Raw genomic sequence first — 21,643 nt, forward strand, 5'->3', positions numbered from 1 at the left:
CAATAAACCGACCCAACCAGACCCGTAAACAACCCTACCATTAAGTCTCTCCCTTGTTGGGTTACCCAACCCACCAAACCCAAGACTAAATCGATACAACCCAACCCACCAATTAATGGTTGGGTTGGGCGGGTTAACAGGTTGGTTAAAAAATTGCCACCCGTACGTGCATCCCATAATTTCTAGAGCACAATAGGCTGAGAGATGAAATCCCCCATAGCATCATCGTTACTTCTATGTTTTATCCTATCTATATTCCGATCCAAGCAAAATTTTATAAGATCTCTTAGGGTATGTGTGTTTCTTTTCTTTTCTTTTTTCTTTTTTTTTTTTATTTTTTAGGCTGTGTTTGGTTGTAATGTAAATAAATTTGCACTGATGCAAAACCATGGCAGTGCAAATGATTTGATCATTTGAGTATAAATTCTGACTTTTTTTTTTTTTAATTTTTAGCTCATTTGGTTTGATTGCAGTACAAATGAAGTAAATTAAGACATGAAGCAGAATACAGTAAAATCCAAAACAAAATTAAACAAGAATTTGCATTTTTTACATTTGCACTCTCATGCATTTGTACTAATGCAAATAAATTTGCACTGCAACCAAACACAGCCTTATTTTTTGTTTTGTGTGGTACCTAACATGGATGAAGGCGACACTCAATCCCAAGCCTCGGCTACAACCAGCCAGAGACTTTACCAGTAGACTTGCTGGCAGTTTCACCCTCTTGGGGTATTTGATATCATGGCTTTGCATTCCTATTGTTTTAGACTCAGTTTGTTTGCAATGCGAATGACATTTGCATAGGTGTAAATGCATGGGAGTGCGAGTAGATTTAGTTTTGCTTTAGATTTGATTTTTATTTATTTGTAAGAAGTAAAATGAAGTTGTCCCCATTTTATATGAAAGAGAATAGAGGTAGGTTGAGTATTATTTGTTTAGGAATGAGGTAGGAAGCAAGATGATGTGATTCTCACTTTATATGAAAAAGAATAGAGGTGGGTTGAGCATTATTTGTTTATGAGTGAGATAGGTCATAGGAGGCAATATGATGTGGTTCCTACTTTATATGAGAGAGAAATAGGAATAAGGTGGTGCAAAAATTTGCATCAGTTTTTGAAATGCAAATATTACAAAAAGTATAAATTTTATTTCAGACAATGATGCAAATCACGACTATAAGCAAACAAATGCAAAACTGAACCAAGTCAAAATTTGCATTAGTTCAAAATTGCACTATAAACAAACAGAGCCTAAAGTCTAATTAGGAACAGCACACCAATTAGGAATAATCATTCATTGCCCAGCCCAAAACCCCAGACCGGCCCAACATGCAACTAGAGCCCAGAAGCCCGGTCTACTAGTAAACGATCACCCCTAACACCACGACACATCACCAACGCTTCATGTTTGTTTTAGTAGTGATTCCAGTATCCACTTGTGTTAACTAGGGCTGTCAAGCCCAAAGTTCAAAACCTGATCCAAACAACCAATTTACTGAATGGTCTGTTTACATAATCAGATTGGTTGGATTTAGACTTAACCCTGTCCAAGCTGACTAAGATGGGAGTCTAATCAGATTTGATAAGGATGCTTTTGTCTATATAATATGCAAGAAGATGCCAAAAGGGAAAAATAAACTTTTAACAAGTTAGGGGAGTGGTGGATAAACAATTTATGCTGCATTTGGCATTCGTTATTTTAAGAATTTATCTCTTTTTGTAATTAAAAATTCAGTATTCATAGCAACAGGGGGGGGGGTCTTAGTATTTTAATAAAACAATGATAAATGAATAATTAAATTATCCTTAAATAAATGTATTGTCCACCTACATGTTGAGCAGGAAAAGCATTGTTGAGTGGCATGTTTGGTCTGCTTGGAACTAGTAAGTTGCAATTATGAGTTGGATTGTCCCTTTCTCCACCACGAAAAAGCATATAAGTTCAATACATCAAATAAGGGCTAACCCATGCTTATATATTGCTTTTGTTTGTCATCAAGCCATCCAAAGCAAATTTCTCTTTCCTTCTGACAGCTAACAAGTAGAATTGCAAAAGGAGCACACCAAATTTTAGCTTTTGCGTGGGTTGGGCTTGTAATGGGCCTGCCCCTTCTTGGGTTGAGGCCTCAATTAACTAACTTGACCACTTGAGATCAGGAGCCCAGCCTTTTGCAATATATACTTACCAACTACCTTATCTATGTATGTATATTGTATGTTTATGTTATGTATATTGACATATTTTATATTTACACAATTATAAAATGCCAAAAGTTAGGTCTATATCCAGTCTATCCCTCTTAAGACCCTAGATAACCAGAACCAACATTGAGCAATAGGCTTTGCAAAGATCGAAATTCTCACTAGGGTTGTTTTGGTACCATTGCTGTTTATACCTAAAATATTTTGGATTGATCAATACAATTTGGTAGAAGATGTGTATGTCACGTCACATATAAGGGTCATTTCAACTAGAATAGCTTCCCATTTACAACATCATATGAAACTAACGATGATGCCTTGCGATTGATTTCCATGACTTATATGAATTGCCTATAATTTCAAGTTTTTTTAGGGCAAATTTCTTAAACTATGCTTACTGTAGCTAATTGATAAGCTGTAACCTCACTGTTTAACTATTGTCTTAAACTACCCCTATCGTTTCTGACAATTGACTAACTCTACACCTGTCACTATCAAAATCCATACACATGTGAAACCATGTGAAGTATAATTTTTTTAAAACCCAATGCTACCCTTCATTCCACTTCTATAAGTATTTGATATTTCCAATGCCAGAGCTTCAAAGGACTCATAAGAATGGCGACCGACAGTAGGGGTGCAAGTCGGGCGGGTTGGGCTAGGTTTATGGTCAACCTGGGCCTGACCCTAACATTTGGGCTTAAGGCCCGAGCCTAGATTGAGCCTGAGATCAAGCCCGATTTTCCCAAACCAAGCCCAATCCGCATTGTAATTTGATGCACTTGGGTTGGGTTCGAGTCTGGGCCAAGCTAGGGTTGGCCAATGAACCCACTCTAAAATTATAGACACACATACAAACATACATACATACATACATACATACATACATACATACATATATATATATATATATATATATATATATATATATATAGATAGATAGATAGATAGATAGATAGATATATAGATAGATAGATAGAATAGATAGATAGATAGATAGATAGATAGATAGATAGATAGAGATAGAGAGAGAGAGAGAGAGAGAGAGAGAGAGATGATGATGTGGAGTGGTTTGACCCGTTTGACCTTGACAGTTAAACTGGTAACCAGTGACCCGAAGGCAAAAGTAGGTTGATTTTTAAAACATTATTTATCATACTTATTATTGTTTAGTATGTCAAATATATGAGGTTAAAAATGTTCCCAATTTTTTTAATTTCTATTTTTTTGCATTTTATATATTTTTGAATTTTACTATTTAATTGTGGCAACTTGGATTGACCCATTTGACCCAAAATGGTTTAACTTCTTTCCACTACCTAGATGAAAACACTATTTTTTCCAGGTAGATTTTAAAAGTTTTAAGTTTTATGTTATTGAAATTATTAATTTATTATGTATGGATTTAATTATAGAATTTAATGATGAAATAAACAAAAATGCCTTAAATATATGATTCAATGAAGGTGTGGATGCAAATTAATACCTTAAATATTGGATTTAATGAGATAGAATTGAATGTATTGAATATCTTAAAATTACATTTTTTCATCTCATTTAATACCAATATTAGATTACCCTATTTGCCCTCATTTTTATCAATAAATTTAAATATAAAGGGATTAATTTTGTCTTAAAAAATTTTCAGATATATTCTTGAGGTTATTGATACTTTTAATTTGTCATAAAAAAATTCCATAAATATTATTGAAGTTATTGATACTTTTTAACGTAGAGAAAAAAAAAACTAATAAAAATATTAAAGTGGACAACACCAAAGGATCCACTAAGATAAAATAAACTTTGATGCTTTAATGAAAGAAGTCAAACGAGAGAGGGGGAGTGGGTGTTAGATAATTGCTCACAAGGATATACTACCACCATCTGTCCATCTCATGGAGAATCAGAACCCTCATGATAGACATGTGAAACGTAGTGTGATACTGTCAAATAGATAACATTCATTTCACACATTCACGTATAAGGGAACCGTTGAGTGGATTTATTAACAGAAGTACACATCAGAGAAACGAATCAACTTGTATAGGATGGACGGAGTGTATTAAAGGGAATAAATTATCGAGGATGAGCTTCCTCAGACCAAGTCTGTAGAACACCTCTTTTTTTGCCAAAAGCAAAAGAAATGTGTGAAGGGATTTAAGCTGGTGGGAGGAATATATGGACGACCACTCATGGATACACCCCTTACATGCAAAATAGGGCCCATTTTCTAGCTTTAAAAATTAACACAGCCTGTGTAAGCCTGCGTTTGTGCTGTTGTGCATATCAGACTTGGTTTGTTTACAAAGTAGGGGTGCCACTTGTGTGGGTTCGGGTTGGGATTTTGTCAAAATTTAAAATGGCCCATCCCAAAGGCCTGAATCGATTTTCTGCCCGCAAATTCTCTATCCACTCTCTATCCCCCTTGAATTGCAGCCACACATACCATCTTGTATTGTAAGATGTGCGGCTGCAGTGTACTGTGGGTAAGGCGTGGATAGAAAAAGTAAATAGGAAATCTAGGTTCAGCGTAAAATGCTAACTCGGGCCAACCCAAGTTGCACCTCTATTACAAAGCAATTTCATTTGCATTGGTGCAAAAGTATAAAAATGCAAATGGAGTAAATCAAAGTGAAACAAAACCTGAACCAAAATTAACACTCTTTTTATTGGCACTCCTATACATCTGTACTAGTGTAAATGTGAATTTATACTGCCAACCAATAGAGCCTAGAGGGTAATCATTCCCTTGGTTTATTGCTTTTGCTTTATAAGGGAAGGATATGGGTTAGATCATAATTGGGAGAGTTTCCTTCATTCCATTCTCAATACATTCCATCATTTTAAACCAAGATTTTGTGTTATAGTGGTGCCTAAAATATAGCCCGGGCCGGCACGAAAGCTAGAATATGCTGCTGGGTTAGCCCAATTCCCCGATTCAGGTTTCGTCCATGAATAGCCAAGCCAGTGAGGCCCAAAACATCACCAGTTCACCACTCATTTAAGGGTGTGGGATAATTTGCACCAAGTCAACACCTTGATTTGGCGGGTGATTCAGATCTGGAGAAGGAAGAGTTTCCACTGTGATAGAAAAGCACTGCTTCGGGCTTGGGGATATGTTTTCTTAGGGACAGGGTTGCAACTTGGATCGGGTTAGGTTGGGATTGTGGCACCTTTAATAAATGGGCCTTAGATCCCAACCCTAGACCACCCAAATTGCATCCATGGCCTTGGTATTTGGGCCAGAATAGTCCGTAAGCCAATTAAAATATACAGTCCATCCTCAACCATCACATTCTGACATTCATACCAATCTCTCTCTCTCTCATATCACACACATACACACACGCACACTATTGGCCCACCAGCTTAACATGGAAAAGCTAGTCAACTCCAGAAACTTGTTTTGTCCCCCTGTTCTTTTCTGGTGCAGAAATACTGAATTTTGCATACATGAAATTCGGAGCCTCATGACATTCATTGACCATTGAAAAACAAAAGGTATACATCTTAGTAAGATAAAAGTCCAAGTGCCAATTCTTGTGTGATATTCCATTTGGAAGCACATGGAAGATTCCTTTGAAAAGATCAAGATTACTGGCTATGCCTCTTGAATGACAGTTTCAAATAAGTGTACTGCAGCAAGGCCAGCTAGGTCAAAGGTCGCATTGGTGGTATTCTCCCGTTTCCCATGTGGACTTGAGTGAGATGTACCTCCTGAGGGAGTAGATGATACTTGATTCCAAGGTTCTCAAAAATCTTCTTCAATTCAAAAACAAGTTCTGATCTGCGGTTATTCCTTTCACCAAAGTTCTGATAGTTCATGGTGTGCATCACACACACAGACATCTTCATCTTGTTCACATTCTCAATCTCCTTCACTATCACCGAGTGTTTTGGGCTCCAATACTTTGGCTTGCTCTCTATGTATCTGCATTCATAGGAAAGGTTCTCTCTTAGAAATTCTAGTAAATTAGTCAGAGAGTAGTGCATAGTAAAAAACAAACAAAAAGTGCTTTTCTCAGACAATCATGTTTTGATTTCTAAAGGGTTCACATTATGCAATTCTATTTAAAAAAAAAACTGGTTAGCTGCAAATGATTTTATTTAATGGTGGACCAATAATGTGTGCAACCCACTACAATCCTGTAAGTCTGTATCTAGTAAGAACTGTCATGTCATGCATCCCTCCTCTTGGGCAATCAACTAAAGCCACAAAAAGAAAACATCAATCAGTTACCTTTCAATTTGAGTGTGAAATCTAGATGGGTTTCTTTTTAATGGTTTGGTGAAGTTTTGGGCCATGACCAATCCAACAGGCTTAAACAGAATGGAATGGCGAAACAGGATTTGTGTAGCTGACCCCATAGCTTTTAGTAGGACATTGAACTTAAAGATCCAAACCAGAGAAATATTTGATAGGTGCTGCTTACACTTGTATGGCCTTCTTAAGAGCAGATACATTCTCAACAGACGTGGAGACATCAATGGTGAACTCGACAGTGTCTGCCATGTCTGGACTCCTGTAGAAATTGCTAATCGGCTTTGTGAGAAGGAGAGAGTTGGGGTAGTAAATCTTCTCCATGTCGTATCTGAGGAAGACTGTTGTTAAAATATTCATTTCTTCCACAATCATCTACAAAATGGGGAAAACAAAAACATCCACAATTCTTAAGTATTAGGCCATTATCTTCAAGAAATCACTAATTATATACCATTTAATTGGTGGGTCATTCTTGGAAGGAATAGATTGAAAATCAGGCATTAGAAATGTATAACACATATCCTTTTCTCTTCTTTATATTCAAGGAATGCCTAACCAATTGAAACTCTTACCTGAACACCATCAATTACACAACGATCGCCCACGTCGAAGGGGTGCATAACAAAAACAAAGATAATTGACTCAAACATAGTCTTGCAGGTATTCTGGAACATGAAACCCACAAGTAGAAGCTGGGATGTGACTACAAATATGACTTTCGTTGTAGCCAGTCCCATCACCAATAGGGACTCCACAATTATGATCACAATTACGACTGCACTTGCTAGCTTGTGAAGCTGCTGCACTGCTGTCTTTGTATCGTTCAGTGAATGTGCCAGAGCCTTCCGCTCAATGTAAGCTCGTACCTGGATATATATAAATAGTGGAACTCAATTGCTTAGTTAAGATTTTTATGTTAAAAATTGATAATTCGAACTAATCTGAGTCCTTAAGTTCTGTTAACAGCTGTTATTTTTCCTATCTATAGTACTGCAGGAGTACTATTGTACTTTTACTCTTTTTTATTTTAGTTGCTGTCGCTCTGGTATATATATTAAAAAAGCTGGCACCGCCAGCAGTATCTTTTGCTCTCAGTTCTCTCTTCTCTCTTCTTCCATTCTTCTCTCCTACATAACATGGTATCAGAACGGGACTATCAGATCTGAAAGGAGAAGTCGAGTGAACAGTTTTTTTTCTTCTTCGCACCAGATTTCCAGATCTGCTGCCCTCATCTGCTGTTTGGCTGATTGAAGATCTCACACACTGAAGTAACTTCTCTCTTTCTCTCTCTCTCTTACCTTTTTTTTCTGGTCGTGTGCTAGGGAAGAACCTGTACTAGGTCTGCCGGTCGGATGTGAGGTGATCAACACCTCTTTCTTTCCTTTCTTGTGGGGTCAACTGATCCCTGTGAAACTGTAGGTCATAAGGACCTTTTGTGTGCTGCAACAACAGCTTTTATGGTGAACTGAGGGTCAGAAAGTGAACAGTACCTCTTGTGTGCTGCAACAACAGCTTTTATGGTGAATTGAAGATCAAAAAGTGACCAGTACTTGCTGTAACAACAGTCCTGTTGATCCGTAGGTCAAGAGATGACCTGTATGCACTGTGGCAACACTTGTGTTGAGCTTGTAAGTCAAGGGATCACTTTTTAGTGCTGTAACAACACCTGTGTTTTTACGAAAGAAGGTGTTATATATATATATATATATATATTTTCCGTTCCCCCTCAGTGTTGAATTTCTTTAAGGCTGTGTACCCCATTTAAGAGTTGTTTTTGAATATGAAATCATGAGTGGCGAAGATTCTGCTACATCCGGTATTTCCTCAATGCCGAATGGAATGAGTGGGGGTGTGGACTTATCCTTTCCCATGGCTATTATTCCTCTTGATGGTTTAAATTATTTAGAGTGGTCAAGAGGGATCAAGCTGTACATCACTACAAGGGGAAATATAGGCTATATTAATGGGAGAATCAAAGAACCACATTCTAGGAGTGCTGAATATGACAAATGGAACCAGGAAAACAACATGGTCATGTCTTGGCTTTTAGTTTTTATGCAACCTCAAATAAGAAGGAATTTCATGTGGGCTGAAACGGCAAATGGGATATGGAACAAGCAAAATCAACCTATTTGGAATTACGACACTATGCAAAAATCTACCAGCTACAGGCATAATCATCTACTTGTAAACAGGGGGAGATGTGTCTATCTGTGTACTACTCAGACTTGACCTCTGTCTGGAAGGAGTTAGATCATTTTTTTTATCAATGAATATTTAGATTAATTAAATCAAAGTCAAAGATAGTACAACTTAGGGAGAGGCATGAGGTGCTACCTCCCCTTTAAAGAGGGGAGATGGAATAAACCATCAACCCTTTAGATAAAGAACATAACAAAGGAAAAAGAAAATTACAATGAAGCCCAATACAATGAAATCCGAGTAGCCCCTTGTTTAGCAAGATAATTAACCAAGGCATTAGCCGATCTACCCAGCCACTGAACTCTAACTGTCATACCCCTCAATAGCCATTTAACCTTTTTTAAAATATCCTTAAAGTTCCAAGTGACAATACTTGGGTCAGCCAACCATCCTATTACCACCTTGGAGTCTCCTTCAATTATTAAGTTTTGCACTCTGAGTTGATAGGCAATCTGTACCCCCTGTGCCGCAGCTAGAGTTCAGCCCTCACAGAGTCCCCTATTCCCACCGGTCCCGAAAAAAGGCAATAATGTTGCTTTTCTCATCTCTCACAGCACCAACCCCAAACAGTCTTGAGTTACCCTGACTACTTCCGTTAAAGTTCAACTTAATAAAACCCTCCATCGGCGGAGTCCAAGTTACTTGGACTCTAGGCTTCATGGAGGAAGTGAGGGCAATTGCAGACCAGTTCCTCATTAAATCCTCAAAGGAATAATCTTCAAAGAGCTTTAAGGATTTCAGCCACAAAATAGTCCTTGTAACAATACACTCTTTGACCACAATAATGCTTCTTTCCTTCTCCTGAAAAATTCTAGAATTTCTCTCTTCCCAAATAGTCCAAAGGAGAGCTGCTCTTATACACTTCAACATGACTCTCCCTTTTCTTGTGGTCCACACAAAGGTAGAAGGGGAAAACAACAGATTTACCTCAATTGGCAAGTTCCACCTACACTCCAACAAATCAAATACCCAATTCCAAATGGCTGCAGCAAAAGGACAAGAAATCAATAAGTGGTAACAATCCTCATTCTGCGCTTTGCACAAAATACACCAGTTAGGAGATAAACACAAAAAAGGTCTTTTCTTCTACAGGTTATCCATCGTATTGATTTTACCCAAGTAAACTTCCCAACAAAATACAATAATTTTTGGGGGAATAGGCCTAGACCAAACTTCCTTAACTGGGAAAGCCTGAGGAGAAGAAATGGAGCAGAGAGAATTAAAGAAAGAAATACAAGTAAACAGCCCCTTCAGAGTCAAAGTCCAAATCCTCCTATCAGGATTTAGTGGGTCCAGGCAAGCAGAATCAAGTAACAAAAGGAGCTCAGAAACTAATAAGGATTCCTCATTCCTCAACCCTCTATGGAATCCAAGGTCCCAATTTGTCGACAAAGGGGTATACGGGGGCAAAAAAAAGGAAGACACAGGTTATTTTTTATAAAGGGAAATAGAGAAGAGAGAAGGGAATAGATCCTTAAGGGGCAAATTTCCCACCCAAGTGTCTTCCCAGAAAAGAATATGAGTCCCAGAGCAAGCATCATATCTTACAAAGCGTAGGAACTGTGGGAGGATGCCATGAATTGCCTTCCAAGGTGTTGCAAGAGTTGTCCGTTTGGATACCCTTGCATCCCAACCATTTCCGGAATAGCCATGGATACTTGCCACCACTTCATGCCATAACCTCTCCCTATCTAAAGGCCACCTCCACAACCACTTACCTAGAAGGGCTATATTCTTGAAAGTGATACTCCCTATTCCTAATCCTTCGACTAACTATCTCCCATCTAACCAAATGATCATTCTTCTCTTGCCTCGGCTCTCACAAGAAGTCCCTCATCATTTTCTCTAACCTCTTAGCTTCCCTAGCAGAAATCTTAAAGACAGACAAAAAGTAGATCGATAGATTAGCAAGTGTGGATTTGATCAAAGTCACTCTACCTCCACAGAGATATAATTCTTTTTTCCAGCTTGCCAACTTTTTACCAAACTTTTCCACAACAGGGATCCAAAAGCGGCTTCCCTTTGGGTTACCTCCTAGGGAAAGGCCTAGATAAGTTAAGGGCCAGGAAGAGGTGGAGCACTCTAAACAACCTGCAATAGCCTCTATTTCTTAAGGTTCCCAACCTTCCTCAAATCGCTTCCTTCACAAAAGATTATAGTATCATTTGCAAACTGAAGGTGAGTTACATGCATGCTATTTCTTCCTATTCTCCAACCACTCACAACCTCCTCACTGTCTGCTTTTGATATCAATCTACTTAACACATTAGCAACAAGAGTGAATAAAAAGGGGGAGAGTGGATCACCTTGTCTTAGGCCTCTACAAGCTGGGAAGAAATCCTTAACTACTCCATTGACAAGGATAGAATAATGGCAAGAAGTGAGACAACCCTTGATCCACTTACACCATCTTTCCCCAAATCTACACTTAGCACCTCTAAGTGTGGTAGCTAGATCCAGTGCTGAAGTTGAATATCGAACAATGGCTCATGGAGTGGCTGAAATTATGTGGATAAAGAATCTGTTGAGTGAGTTGGGTTTTCCAGTGGACAGACCTATGACCCTATTCTGTGATAACAAAGCACTCATAAACATTGCTACTAACCCTGTGCTACATGATAGAACTAAACACATCGAAGTCGACAAGCATTTTATCAGAGAGAAGGTTATCACAGGGGAAGTGTGTACTCCCTATGTCAGCTCTGAGGATCAACTTGTAGACATCTTTACAAAAAGACTACACCACTCACGACATCATGATTTATGTGACAAGTTGGGCATGATTGACATCTATGTCCCAACTTGAGGAGGAGTGTTAACAGCTGTTATTTTTCCTATGTATAGTACCACAGGGGTACTATTGTACTTTTACTCTTTTTTATTTTAGTTGTTGTCGCCCTAGTATATATATTAAAAAAGCTGGCGCCGCCAGCAATATCTTTTGCTCTCAGTTCTCTCTTCTCTCTCTCTCTCTTTTCTCTCTTCTTCCATTCTTCTCTCCTGCATAACAAGTTCTAATTCTTATAGCTTCCTGCTATGACCAATCCATCATTATGGAACCCAGCCAGCAACCCACACCACCTGAATGGGCCAAAAATAGTAATATTGATACAGATAAATTGAAACTGACAATTAGATGGAAGGTCTACTTTTCTTGGCCATAAATCACAAGTTTCTCATCGACCCCAAGTATGGAAATTCCATCAATCTTATGGTCGAGAAGGCTTAATCAATATGAATTTGGTGGCCAAAATGCTCCCCACTGATTAATTGTTCAAAGTGATGCCCAGTATGGCACAGAAATAGTGGCAATGAATCAATTTTTCATCATTTTCACTGCTAACGTGAAAATTAGGCATACCTCTAAGTAGTAACTTTTATTATTATAGATAAGGACATCTTTTATACTGACAAAAAAGTATATCTTTTTTCATTTGCACTGGTAATTTGCTTTTTTTTTTGGCAAAAAATGGATCTACCTGAAATCAATTTCTTGAACCTAATTGAGCATAAAAGACACTAATTTCTGGTTATGGGTAAAATGAGCATCGTAAAGAAGAGGATGTTGTGATGGACGATTAAGAAGAATAAAAAGGATAGAATGATATTAATGCATTTATGAGAATTTAGGAGTAGCTTTAAGAGCTGATAAAATGAAGTACATTAAGATGGTTTGCGCAACATAGAAGAACACTTTTTGTACTAGTTAGGAGTTATCTGAAGGTCAAAAGGACAAGCCTAACAGATTAGAAGATCACTCTCTGCACCAAAGAAACCAAAAATAAACCTGGCACCCTGAACACATCTACATGGGGAGAAAAAGGTTTAACACATGAACCAATGTCAAAGCACAGGAGTTGTAAAACATACCATGAAAGCAAAAATCAAGACCCTTGATCCATGTCAGGTTATGTTCCTTAGGATTTACATATTCAAATAACGTGATGTTTTCTTATTAAACTGAAGCCTATGAAACATGTAGTGATCCAATGGAGTACAAAGAAAAATTAGTGTGTGCCCATGAACCAAATTGTGACTTGGGTGACCAGGGTTCAAATCTTCAAAACAGTCTCTCTGTTTATTTGCAGGGGTAAGGCTGCGAACATCAGTCCCTCCCCAAACCCTGCATTGGCAGGAGCCTCATACAAGGTTTTGCACTCTACGCATTTGTATTTATGACATTTCCAAACTGAGCCTAATTTTCAAATGATTCTGAGAGGAGGAGGAGGAGGCTCCAAGACCTTAATTCCTATAATGCTCCTCATATTATAATCAAGGCTCACAATTGGAACCTGGAATTTTCCCAACCTAAAAGATTACTACTCCAAAAACCAGAACAATCATATCTATAAAATTCAGCAAGACCCTTTCAATGCCAGGTCCAAATTGTTGGGCCTCGAGGGGGTCACAGACCATGAAGAGTTGCCAAAACTGGGAGCTTCGTACACATACACGCAGGTAAGACTTGTACACAAGAGATGGACACCACTTACAACCCAAAAGCCTAAGTTATTGAATTATGGGCCACTCTTGTATATATTCATATTTCCTATGAATATAGGAAATATGCAAGTTCTAGGTGGCAGCCTTACACCTTAAGGCTGTGTTTGACAGAAAATAAGAGAGAAATAGAAGTTCTTAATGGATTTTACTCTCAGTAAAAGTGGACTTTGAGTTGTAACAACGGTTTTCAAACTGTTGGAACAATTTTTAAAACACTGGTACCATGGCTGTTTCTTTTCTTTTCTTTTTGGAGGTAGTTGCTAAACCTGATGGCCTCAGATTACTGTTACTTGGAACAGCCTCTCTGTGTGTGCAGGGGTAAGGCTGCGTACATTGGTGGGAGCCTCATGCACTGAGCTGCCCTTTTGTTGTTATTTAATAATTGATATGATATGGCAGAAAAGAGAGTTGTATAGCTTACCACCCAGTTTCTGAAGGTAGACTTTCTAATCTGTCCAGTCTCGAGGGCTCCTTCAAAAAGAGGGAATATGGTATGAATTTCTTCTCTCGTTAGAAATCTCATAAGATCCCCCTCTTCAATATACCTGCAATAACAATATATAAAATTGCATTTTTGGTAAGTATACGAAAGAAAAATGCAAATTTAGTCCAGTTAGGATATGGATACTGTGTACACCAAGTCCATTTTCTGTGTCTGCATCTACAATTAGGTGTGGAACTTCTGGCCAATGGGCTGGTCTTGGCCAAGGTATTGTGTGTGTCTAGTCTGACCATGATTTAAGAGAGAAAAAAAAGGAGTAAATACTAAACACTAATGCTGAAAATTAATCTTTAACACATCTGAATTACTATGAATTAAAAAATTGGTTTTCAACACTTAAACATAATTAGTGAAGAACAAAAACTCATAAAGGTTCTAATTGGTCTAAGCTAAACGGTCCAACTAGCTGACCCAGTCACAATCTGATGAAATGACCAAATTCACCGCCAACATCATAGAATATTCTAATGAACAAGAGTTCAAAACAATGACAATATAATATAATAATAAAAATAAACAAACCACAGAGCACAGATTTTGAATGTGACCCTCCCACCTTCTGGCCCCAAGACCCGATACCTAAATAAGAAAATAACATAGAACGCTTAGATGAGGATGAGAGAGACCCTTTTGAGTTGAAAGCTTTAGCTGTTCAACGTGCTGTGTAACCAATCATAAGTTTCAACCTCAGTATTAAATATATGGGGCTGCATTTTTTATAATGGAGCCCATGAATTTATTACTGACATAGAATCTCATCATTGATTTTACGAGTCCGGATGTAAGTAGGCATATTAGGTAAGCACAATGAGTGAACATGTAATAATTGTGTGACACATGTCTCGGTTAATATGCTTTTCGTCCAAACGTTTTTGCTCTATTAGACAGAAATTATTCATTATTTTATTATCTTTATCAAAATAATTAAAAATAAAAAACAACGAAAAAAGAAAACGTAAATGAGTCCCAACTCGCAACATGTTTAGGTTTTCCTTTTTCATTGTTTTTATTTTTAATTATTTTGACAAAGATAACAAAATAATGGATAATTTCTGTCTAACAGAGCAAAAACATTTGGATGAGAGGCACATTAACTGGGACATGTGTCACATAGATATTATGTGCTCACTCATTGTGCATACCTAACGTGCCTATTACATCCAGACCCTAATTCTACAGCCCGCTGAACCTAATCCCAATTCCTTTTGGGCTTAATATGTTTGCCCACACCAATACTTAACTCAATACCATGCCAATGCTGAACACCCTCGTCTCTCATGTTGCTGTATTATTTGTTTGGCATTGATGCCGTTGTTCTAGAAAACGGTGACACATCAGTGCCACATTGGAAAAATCGGTGCTCCAGAAAATGGTAACATGTTTAGAACCGTTTTTCCTTAAAAAATGGTGTCCCAAACCACGCCTTGGAAATCAAGAAGGTGTGATATGGGAAAATGCCGAATTGATGTTTTATCAATTTGGAACTCGTTGCTGCCAATGGGGACATGATGTGGCAGTGATGTGGACTTCCTATAATGGGTACTAGTGCTGAAAACAGATATGGAGCACTGGTATCAAACAGAAGGTGTTGTTGTTGCCCCAAGAAATGTCCTTGGCAGCAACGTTTCCAAACAAAATAAAACACCGTTTTCTTAGAAAGTGGTGCTTCCAACCCACACAACATCGATGCCAAACACATACTTAATGACAACAAATCACCAATTCCTTATTGGCATTCATATGTGAGCACATGCTTCCTTGCTGATCACGTCATAAGTGATTACTTTTGTATATCTCTAACTCTCAAATTATATATTTGGCATCGATGTTGCAGCATGTGTGGATTGGAAGCACCGTATTCTGAGAATGGTGTATTTTTTTTTTTTGTTTGAAAACATTACTGTCAGGTAGGACGTTTCCTAGAGCAACAACAACACCTTCTATTTGATACCAATGCTCCATATCTGTTTTCAGCACTGGTACCCATTATAGGAAGTCCACATCACTGCCACATCATGTCCTCGTTGACAGCAACGAGCTCCAATATGAGAAAACGTTGAATTCGGCATGGCTCCAAACTATACCTTCTCGATTTCTAAGACATATCTTAGAGCACCGTTTTTATGGAAAAAACAGTTCCAAACATATTAACCTTTCCTGGAGCAAGATTTTTCCAACGTGACACCACATCAGTCTCACCATTTTCTGGAGCAACGGCATCATGTCAAACAGACGCTTTCATGTACCCTAAAATCCTCAGGAGGGTATTTCTGTCATTTCAACTGGCACTTGATTCACGTGTTGAGAAAGTTCTTTCTTCCGACTACACGAGGGCCTTTCAGGCTCAGAGCCTCAGTGGCCTCTCTGTTGAAACTTCTAGAGATAGAGAGAGAAGATACACTCAGACACAAGTATCAGGTATGGGTCGATGCATATACTCTCGGCTATCAGGTGTAACTTTTGTTCAGCCACCTGCTTTAAACAAACATTGCTTAATAGGCTTGAATGATGGGTCCCACCTGATAAAACCAAAAGCCACTGCTAAAAGCCCTTTCAAACGCCGAAAGCCACTGGAAAGCCCACTCCAACACCAATACAGCGACGGAGACGGAGATGATCCAATGTTCTGGTTCGACCATCGGTAATAGGCACACTTAGAAGATTCCACATAGCATAGCCAAGTGAGCACCCTGACCATCTGGTCAGGTCACCGTCTCGCCAAGCGTAATGCCTCTCGAGGCACCCTATCGAATCCCCCACTGACCCAGAACTAAAATACATGACCGAACAAGAAATCGAGTTCATGATCCAAATTAAATAACATCTGGACCGTTCAACCCAAATAATAATCACCAAACCACTCACTGGCCCGGCCCACCCAAACTGAACCATCGGTCAACCATCGGCAAGATGGCAACACCGGAACTCCGGAGAGAAAACCAAGAACTCGGAACTGGTAACACGAAACTCCATGGTGCGCACACCTGGTGATACTAGGAAACCGAGACGACCACGAGAGGAGAGACCAGATTCGGAAGTCAGTCAACACTATGGAGGCATGGACCACTACCCATTCGTTCAGAACTGAGGCAAATTCGTATATTTGTCTGGTAAACTAAAACCACCGCCACCGGCAACCTGCGGTAGGCACCCGATTCCGAAGACGCGCTGCGCACAGTTTCAAAGTGGCGCAAAGTAACAAAAAATGATTAAAAGAGCACAGGAGGATGATAATTGACACTTGAGAGTACTACTTACTTAGCTCCTGGTTTAGCGACGTTCTTGAAGACGCGCTGCGCACAGTTCCGAGCCTCCCACTCGCTGGTGATCTCCGACTCGGCGTTGGCGAAGTCGTCGACGGTCCTCGAAATCGTTGACAGACCCGTCGACCGAATGAAGTTCACCAGCCTCTTTATGCTCCAAGGCGAGGTTGTGCTCTCCATGCTTAGCTTCCTCAGCCTCTCCATATCAATCTTCCCCGATCCTAACTTCTTCGACTTGGACATCCTCTTCGCATCCCTTAACCTCGCCGGCAACGACTTGGACGGTTTCAGATTCCGGGCATGCGGCGACTCCCTCTCCACCTCGTCCAGTGGCGGTCCCGAAAGTGCCTCCAGTACGTAGTGGTGGAAGACGCTCTCTTTCATGCGATCGAAGAAGGTAGCCACATGAAATGACGACGCCAACATCTTGACAAGAATGATCTTGACGAGCCACATGATCGCGCCTACGAGTACCGCGAGGAGAGCTCGGGAAACCTTCTTGAGGGTCTTTTTGTCCGTGTGGACTTTTGGGTTTAAGTTGAACATGAGATTCCAAGACAACAGCACCAGGCCTAACCAGACGCAGTTCTGGACACTCTTACGGAGGCCGTAGACGAAGTAGAGGACCTTCTCTCTAAGCATGAAGTTGCGCTCGATGATAAAAACGATAACACTCACTAACCATCCGGAGACGAGACGGCCGCAGAAGATGACCATGACCGTCAAGCACCATTCCCAAATCTGGAGACCCCAGATCGATTGATTCTTGAGGCGTTTCGAAGTGAGGGAGGTGACCACACAGGCAATGATGATAAAAAACGAACCCCATTCGATTATAGCTCTGCAACTGATTTTCTTCTTTTTCTTCTTCTTGTACTCATCGGGCGCCTCTTCTTCGTTCTCGTCCTTCCCGAAATCGTCTTCGTCGTCGCTGTCGTCAGTGGTTGATGGGGAGTTCTCGTGGAGGTTCAGGGGTTCGAGCAGTTCTGTTTCGGGGGTGGATTTGGGCGCAAATGGATAGTTGTTTTCGACGAAACGAGATTTGGGTTTGGAGAAGTTGAGGCGACGGAGCGGCCGTGTTGTTGTTGGGTTGTTATTATTACAGATGGGCTTTTCTTTTCCGGGGATAGCTTCGTCGTTAAGTGCTGTTTGGAGAGACTGTTTGGGTTTTGCAGTTTGCTGGTCCATGAGGAGAACCACCTGGTCTCTGGCGGGCTTTTCTTTCTCTGGATTCTGCATCTCTCTGGAACCTAGATTCCTGCTCAGTGAGAGAGAGAACCAGAGAACAGCTGGTTTTCGATCTCCCGATTCGGATCAGTTTATTTATGCATCAGATATTCAAAAAAATAAAATAAAATAAAATGATGAAAGAGAAATATGAAAGCTGGAAAGGAATGGGTCTCGAAAGAAACACAAAAGCTTTATGCATCGATATTCTGCATCTCTCTGTTGATGCCATGTTTTTTCCTTCTTACATTTCAAACGATGGTGTTCCTATTCATTGGGTCACATGCGATCGCAGAAGATGCAAACTGTCTCTAGGGTAGGAACGAACCGGTTAAACACTAACCCGTCCCCACCTGTTCGGGCCGATCACAGATTGTACGAAATGAACCAAGGTCCGTTTGGTTCGCACTTAGAATTGGACCCCAAAGGGGCCCCTATTCCCGCGAAACCAAACGGACCACAATATTGTGAGACCCAGATCATGGTTCGACCATTTGCAATCAAGCTGTGACTGCTGTCCCAAAATGGTTAAGCCGTTCAGGTGAATAGCTTGGTTCCATCTCCTCAAAAAAAGCTGGTCCCACACACAGTCGTTCACTTGTGACTTGTTTCTGTCAAAGATATAGAAGAAAAACTCAAAAAAGAAAAAACAGAAGTGAGTGATTTGGCCCATTTGGGCACACCCATAGACCATAGTACATGTATTAAGACAGATGTATGCTTTCTTAAATAGTGTATTTTTTGTCTATAAAAATGGGTACTATGAGCAAAAATGTTTAGGAGAATATTTTCCTTTTCCACGTGACTAACTCTCCTTTTAAAAAAGATTCAAATATTTTTAATTTCTAATAAAAATTAAGTGTACTGATGTAGATTTCAATGCTAAAAAACGAAGGTTGTAAAGTGAATGGACCCCATGTTGAGTCAACTCGAGAACTAATTTTTATTCTATTTTCTTTTTATTTTCAAGTGAAACATGCATTAATTAAAATAATAATAACAGTACAAAAGAGAATAGAGAAAACTAATAAAACCATAAAATAACAGAGGCACCTGGGTTCATCTTTGGCCCAAACCAGCCAAATCCGACCCAGTAGCCATCTCCAACCAGAAATAGGGGGAGACCCACCCACCACTCTCCACAAGACAAAAAAGCCTTTCCGTGCAATCAAATGAGCAGCCCTTATTAGCAATGTTTGTTAACCAAAGAGAAAGCCCAGTGTCTTTTGGAGATCGGCTTCAAAATATATTGGAGATTCCATTGACAGTCGTTCTCAAAATCACAAAGGTACCCTCTTTTCCATATTTCTTTTATATTATTTAAAACACCTCTCCACTTTTCTACTTTCTCTTAAATTTACCCTGACTTTTTGATACCTCCACAGACCTTCCTATTAAACATTTTTCAATTAGATTAGATTATAATGATACCCCATCTTAATTTTCAACTTGATCCTTTGAACCAAAAAAAAAACTGGTTGTAGGCAAATCAAAATATTGGTGGGTTGTAAGGGGTTTTACTATGATATTGGAAAGACATGATATCAGAAAAATTTGTGATCAATCAATCAGTATCATAAACGTGTCAACCAATCAGATGAAACTTATCAAAATTTATGGGTGAACTTTGATTGGTTGAAATTCTTCCAGTACCATATCTTTATCGCATAAAAAGTTTGTCTAAATCACACTGGAGGTGTAGTAGCTTGATTTTGATTATGACATCAGAAAGAAATGATATCCAAAAAATTTGTAACCAATCAACCAATATCATAAATGCATCAACCAATCAGGTGGAATTTATCAAAATTCATGGATGGGTTTTGATTGGTCAAAACTCTTCTGATACCATATCTTTACTGCATCATAAATTTGTCTAATTAAGTCACACTGGATAGGTGCAGTAGCTAGATTGGGTTGAGGTCTACTCTCATCCAACCCATGTTATTGAACCCCCGACCCTAATGATCGGCTTGGGTTTAGGTTGGTCTGGTTATTTACTTAATTTTGTTAAATGTTTTTATTTCCTTAGGCTTGGAATTAATAGACAAAGGTCCATTGATTTCAACAATTTTATATTTGCAAAAACAAAGTTATGATGCTCAGTTTAATATTCATATCACATTAGATTTTTTTTTTTGCTTCAAACTTAATGCATACATACATGCGTCCATATTTTATATAACATTTACAAATACAAATATGAAACCATATAAAATTTGGTTTGGGTCAAGTTGGACAAGACTTCAACCCAACTGTTTTGGGTTGGTTTGGGCTAACCCAGCCTAAGTTGCACTCTAAAATTTAAATTTTATAGCATAGTAAATAGTAAAATGAGAGAAGAATACTGTCTTTTACCTAACAAATTAAAACATTAAATCCACAAACAGAGAAGAGAGGAATCCTTTCATAAACAACTCTAATTCAATCCACAAAATATCTAATCTAGCTAATACCATATGGCTTCTATAGCAACATTTAATTATATAATCATATGGATTATTGACCTAAATCAGAAGTTAAAAAAAAAATAACCCCATACCATTATTTTGTATGTTATCATACATAGGAGATATAAAGTTCCCAATAAACAGCATAAGGCTGTCAGCATGTTACATACATACTTTTGTTGGCATCAGATCGGGCCTGATGAATGGAAATTTATGTCAGATTTGAAGTTGAGGACCTATTTAAGTTCTTTCAGTTCATGATTATCTTCTGATCGTCCTCTCCATGATTTATGACATTATTGTCTTCTATTTCTTTCTTTCTTCCACCTTTTATCTTTTTTCTTTCTTTTATCGTTTTCTGATCTTACTTTAAGTTAGGCTTTTAATTTGCATCCACCATGATCTGATGATTGTACATCTTATGGAAGTGCAGTAATACATAAAGAATGAAAATGACAATTTTGTGGTTAGAAAAGAGGGCCTTCATCCAAAATAGACAAGATAAGGACGATTATAAACCACCATATTTTCTATTTGTCACAATATATCTATCTATACTATTGTAAAAGGGAATATTTGCCTTGGTTTTGGTGTGTGTAGTAATAAAAGTTTAATTTTGATTTTACACATGTGTATATAATAACACATGTTCTTATACTAGTTAGCCATATAAATTTTGCCTTGATTTTTAATGCAAGTCATAAAAATTAAATCCAAATACAATATATCATATATATGATTAATACTCATTTGCTTATGTGCACATACACTTTGGCCTAGAGAATCGATCTAAGAATTCAAAGCAATTATGATATTAGCGGCTCAAAAGTTGTGGCTACATACTTAGCTTGATTTGCTGATCACTTGTTGCTTTGGAAACAATGCAAATAAGTGTGGATGCAAATATGTAGAGTGTAAAACCATCCATATAAATTGTAAAGTTGAGTTAGTTTTGCACCGACAAATTTGCCTTTTACCAAATAGATTTTTAGCTCTAATGGATGCAAACACAAATTCCAATAAAGTAT

The 21,643-nt window shown here is 38.6% G+C and overlaps 1 protein-coding gene across 1 annotated transcript; it reads right to left on the bottom strand.

Moving 5' to 3' along the window:
- Positions 1–5,647: 5,647 nt before the first annotated feature.
- LOC104612886 (mechanosensitive ion channel protein 10-like) lies at positions 5,648–18,445 on the bottom strand. The gene is made up of 5 exons (XM_010280513.3): positions 16,934–18,445; positions 13,595–13,718; positions 7,041–7,334; positions 6,638–6,840; positions 5,648–6,135 (listed from the first exon to the last, which is right to left on the bottom strand). The coding sequence occupies exons 1-5, from the start codon at positions 18,175–18,177 to the stop codon at positions 5,856–5,858; spliced, it is 2,145 nt and encodes a 714-aa protein (XP_010278815.2). The 5' UTR covers positions 18,178–18,445; the 3' UTR covers positions 5,648–5,855.
- Between the last annotated feature and the right edge of the window lie 3,198 nt (positions 18,446–21,643).

This window comes from Nelumbo nucifera, chromosome 3 (assembly GCF_055504915.1).
Source record: "Nelumbo nucifera cultivar China Antique chromosome 3, China Antique-T2T, whole genome shotgun sequence".
Taxonomy (NCBI): domain Eukaryota; kingdom Viridiplantae; phylum Streptophyta; class Magnoliopsida; order Proteales; family Nelumbonaceae; genus Nelumbo; species Nelumbo nucifera.